The sequence below is a fragment of the Panthera onca genome, chromosome B4 (genome assembly GCF_046562875.1).
Source record: "Panthera onca isolate mPanOnc1 chromosome B4, mPanOnc1 haplotype 2, whole genome shotgun sequence".
NCBI classification, from domain to species: Eukaryota; Metazoa; Chordata; class Mammalia; order Carnivora; family Felidae; genus Panthera; species Panthera onca.
In genome coordinates, this window is record NC_138345.1 from 81,234,691 (window position 1) to 81,239,424 (window position 4,734).

The 4,734-nt window shown below is 33.5% G+C and overlaps 1 protein-coding gene across 1 annotated transcript; it reads left to right on the top strand.

Annotated features, from left to right (window-relative positions):
- Positions 1 to 585: 585 nt before the first annotated feature.
- On the top strand, positions 586 to 1,524 carry LOC132660312 (olfactory receptor 6C6-like). The gene has a single exon (XM_060604333.2). It carries the CDS (start codon positions 586 to 588, stop codon positions 1,522 to 1,524), a length of 939 nt encoding a protein of 312 aa, XP_060460316.1.
- Positions 1,525 to 4,734: the final 3,210 nt, after the last annotated feature.

A 4,734-nucleotide genomic window follows, 5' to 3' on the forward strand; every position in this document is an offset into this window, starting at 1 on the left:
GAGATGAAGGAACAATGGGGATGTACTACATCAGGACTAAGTAATTAATGAATATTAATTATTAGAATATTTCAATCATATAAAAATATGTAATTGTCATTATTTCTATATTTCACATATTTTTTAAGTGTTTTAGTGAGCTAAGGACTTTTGAATAAACGCTGTAAGTTGACATTGGTACAATTTTCTAGATGTTATGAGCATTTTTCAATAATTTATAAGATATACAAAGAAAATACATTTAAAGTCATACTTATGTTTATTTAGAACATTTAAACAGAATTCAGCTCATTTGGAGATGATCAGCTCAAATTTAAATTATCTTTCAATTGCAAATAGGGAAAAAGAAAAAATTCAATACTGTTGTTATAACTGTGGCTCAAATGGAACAATGAGAGGCTGCATAGGTTGATCTATGCTGTAATTTTAAGTATCATCTGTCTTGTTAAATTGGATCAACCTTTTAAACTTGTTTACATTTCTGACTATGTTTATCTTTCTGTTTGTAGTTTTTTAAAAAAAAATTTCTTCTTTCCACTTTTGGGGTTGTTTTCCTATGTATATTTCATAGGACTCAAATCTGAAATGAGGAATCAGTCAAGAGAGATGGAGTTCATTCTCCTAGGACTGACCGATGACCCACAACTGCAAATTGTGATTTTTGTATTTCTCTTTCTAAATTATGTGTTGAGTGTAATGGGGAACTTATCCATCATCCTCCTTACCTTGCTAGATCCCCGCCTCAAGACTCCCATGTATTTTTTCCTCCGAAATTTCTCCTTCTTGGAAGCTTCATTGACAACAGTCTGTATTCCCAGATTCCTGATAAGCATCGTGACTAAAAACAAAACGATATCCTATGACAGTTGCGCATCTCAGTTATTCTTTTTCCTCTTATTAGAAATTACAGAATTTTACCTACTGGCTGCCATGTCTTTTGACCGTTATGTAGCAATCTGCAAACCCCTACATTACCCAGTGATTATGAACAACAAAGTGTGTTACCAACTTCTATTCAGTTCATGGACATCAGGCTTTCTATTTACATTTCCACCATTGGCCTTGGGACTGACATTGGAATTCTGTGCTTCCAGAGTAATTGATCATTTCATGTGTGACATTTCCCCTGTGCTGCAGCTTTCTTGCACTGACACTCGTTTCCTGGAATTATTTTCATTTGTCTTAGCTATTTTAACCCTCCTGGTCACACTGCTGTTAGTGATTCTTTCTTACACATATATTATCAAGACCATTCTAAAAATCCCCTCTGCTCAGAAAAGAACAAAGGCTTTTTCTACTTGTTCTTCTCATATAATTGTGGTCTCCCTTACTTATGGTAGCTGTATCTTTAATTACATAAAACCAACAGCAAAGGAAAGGGTGACTTTATCCAAAGGTGTAACTGTTATCTATACCTCAGTTGCCCCTTTATTAAACCCTTTCATTTACACTCTAAGAAACCAGCAAGTGAAACAAGCCTTCAAAGATATACTCCAAAAGACTTTCTCTTTTTTCAAAAAATGAAAAGAAACTTTAATTTTTAAATCTTGGAGAAAAATGTAAATAGAAATGTTTACTCATTTCATAAATTAACTTAATCTGCCCTTCAATTAGTTAACCTGATAATATTTTAACCAGAGCTTTCAGCACAATACATCTATCCTTTCCTGTTTCTCTTTATGATTAGCATTCCTTTCTGTGCCTCAGCAGGAGTCCTCTCTTTAGTTAACAACACAAATGTTAAATTTCATTTACTTTACAAAACATGGTACTGACCTCCTCAAAAAAAAAAAAAACGTATTAGATATTCATCATAAAGATGTTATCAATTATACAGACATCAATATAACAACATGCGCTACCACTGGGGCTCTAGGAAATTCTTCAAATGTCATTCCAATATTTTCAACAAGGCAAGAAAAAAAGGCAGGCTTCAAATCATAAAAGGCTCATATGTCCTAAAATGCACCAGGACTTTATCTGGTAGGTCTAGAGACCTAAAAATCTGGAGTGAATAAGAATCACACACCTGGTTAGCTTTTTTTAAACAAAGTCAATGTTCTTATCCCTAAAATGTCTTTTCAATTTGTCTGGATTGCTGTATAGAAACATGGACTGTAGCCGATTCTGATGCATGTGGCTCCAATGAGAGTTTTATTTCTTGTGTTTTTTTTTTAATGTTTATTTATTTTTGAGAGAGAGAGAGAGAGAGAGAGAGAGAGCAGAGGAGGGGCAGAAAGAGAGGGAGACAGGAACCAAAGTGGCTCCATGCTGACAGCAGAGAGCTGGGGCATCCACAAACCCTAAGATCATGACCTGAGCTGGAGCCAGGTGCTTAACTGACTGAGCCACCCAGGCACCCCGAGAGTTTTCTTTTTTAATATAAGAACCTATGCAAGTAGATTTTTATTTTTAAAGACTGCTATGTTAAACATATTGAGGATGGGTTTTTGGATGTTGGAGTCAGGAAGACAAGTTAGAGGGCTAATATTTTAAATGAAATGAGTTTTCTGAGAGTTGAAATGCAATAGAGTCAATGAATCTGAAGCTCCAGGTGATGGTTCCAGGGATATTTAGGAAAACAAACTGAGCCAAACTGTTGAACATTTGGATATATGGCATAAATGAAAACAGACTTTTTGTGTCTTCCTTGGACTTTCCTTCTGCCCACTCCTGCATGTACTCACTCATATATTTAATTCTTTTAAAGAAGGGAGCATTACTGATACCCTGTCAGATTTTTTAAAAATGACCTTCAAAGAAATCCCTGAAATATATAGAGTCCCATATTGAATATAATTTTCCATCAGAGAAACATGAGTGAAAAAATCACTAAGGTATTTAATGCTGTAACTACTATGCATGTGGCCCTGAAAAGAAAAAAATTAAGTTCAGTTTGTGTTCTGATTTATTTTACTATTTTAAGCCTGCACTGTTAACCATCTTCTTTTCTATGGCAATTAGAAGGAAATAAGCTCAAGTTATTATATTCTAGGCCCCCAAAGCTTTCTAATAAGTTCTTTAAAAACTACTAGGCTCTTATTAGATATGGTTTGTGAGTATTGATAGTGTACTTTGGCCACAAAAGTTTTAATTCTGATGAAGTCAAATGTATTTATTTATTTATTTTATTTTGTTACTGGTGCTTTTGGTGTCATATTTGAAAAATCATTGCTTAATCCAAAGTTGCAAAGATGTATATTTATCATTTATTGTAAGAAATTTATAGTTTTAGATCTTATATGTAGGTCTTTGATTTCTATTGAGTTAATTTTTGTGTATGGTTTGAGGTACAGATTAAAGTCACATTTTGCATAAAAATGTTCAGTTATCATTAACGTGATTTGTTGAAAAGGATATTATTTCCCCATTAATAATCTTGGCACCCTTGTGAAAAATCAATTAACCATACATGTATGGGTCTAGTATAGGATTCTCAGTTCTCTTCCTTTGAGCTATGTTTAATTGCTATTTCAGTATCTCACTGTCTTGATCAACGTAGTTTTATATTAAGTTTTGAAATTAGAAAGTATTACTTTCAATTTTGTTCCTCATTTTCAATACTGTTTTGATTATTCAGGGTCCTTTGAAATTCCAGATGAATTTCAGGATTAGCTTGGCCATTTATGCAAAAAGAGCAGTTGAAATTTTAATGAGGATTGCACTGATTCCATAGAGTAGATAAGTTTGGGCAATATTACCATCTTAATTAACAATGTCAAATCTACTATCCAGTAACATGGGATGCCTTTATTTATTTAGGACTTTTAAAATTTTTTTGTTTTGTTATTTCTTTTGTACAAGTGTTGCACTCCTTGGTTAAATTCATATAAACTCACTTCTATAAGGGAACAATAAAAAAACCCAAAAACTCAACAAAATATAGACAAAGGCCCTGAGTAGACATTTCTTCAAAGAAGATAGACAAATGGACAAAATGACATGAAATGATGCTCTAGAACAGTAGTCACTAGGAAAATGCAAGTCAAAACCACAATGACATACCATTTTGCAGTCACTGGGGCAGTTATGATGCCTGTACATATGTACACAGTATGTGTGCTGTGTACATATATGTTGGTTATATACATCACAAAAAATAACAAGTGCTATTATACAGAATAACAAGTGATGATGTACAGAAATTGGAATGCTCATACATTGCTGGTGGGAATGTAAGATGTGCAGCCACTCAGAAAAGTCTGGCAGCTCATCAAAAAGTTACATATAGAGTTACCATATAACTCAGAAATTCTACTTCTAGGAATTGAAAACACACGCTCACACAAAAACTCTTACACACATTTCCATAGCAGCATCATGCATAAGGGCCAAAAAGTAGAAACAACCTAAGTAACCTTGAAATGATGAATGGACAAAAAAAATGTGGTACAAGAATAGCTCATTTTATTGAGATATTGCTTTGCTTTATTGCACTTTGCATATATTGCATTCCTTACAAATTGAAATTTGTGGCAATCCTGCATCAAGCAAATGTAGTCACCATTTTTTCAACAGCATTGCTCATCTCTGTATCACATTGTGGTAATTCTCACAATAGTTCAAGCTTTCTCATTATCATTATATTTGTTATGGTAATCTGTGACCTTTGATGTAGTAACATACAATAGTAATTGTAATTGTTTTAGAACACCATAAACAACGTCCATATAAGGCAGCAAATGTGATCAGTAAATGTCATGTGTGTTCTGACTGTTCCACTGACCAGCTGTT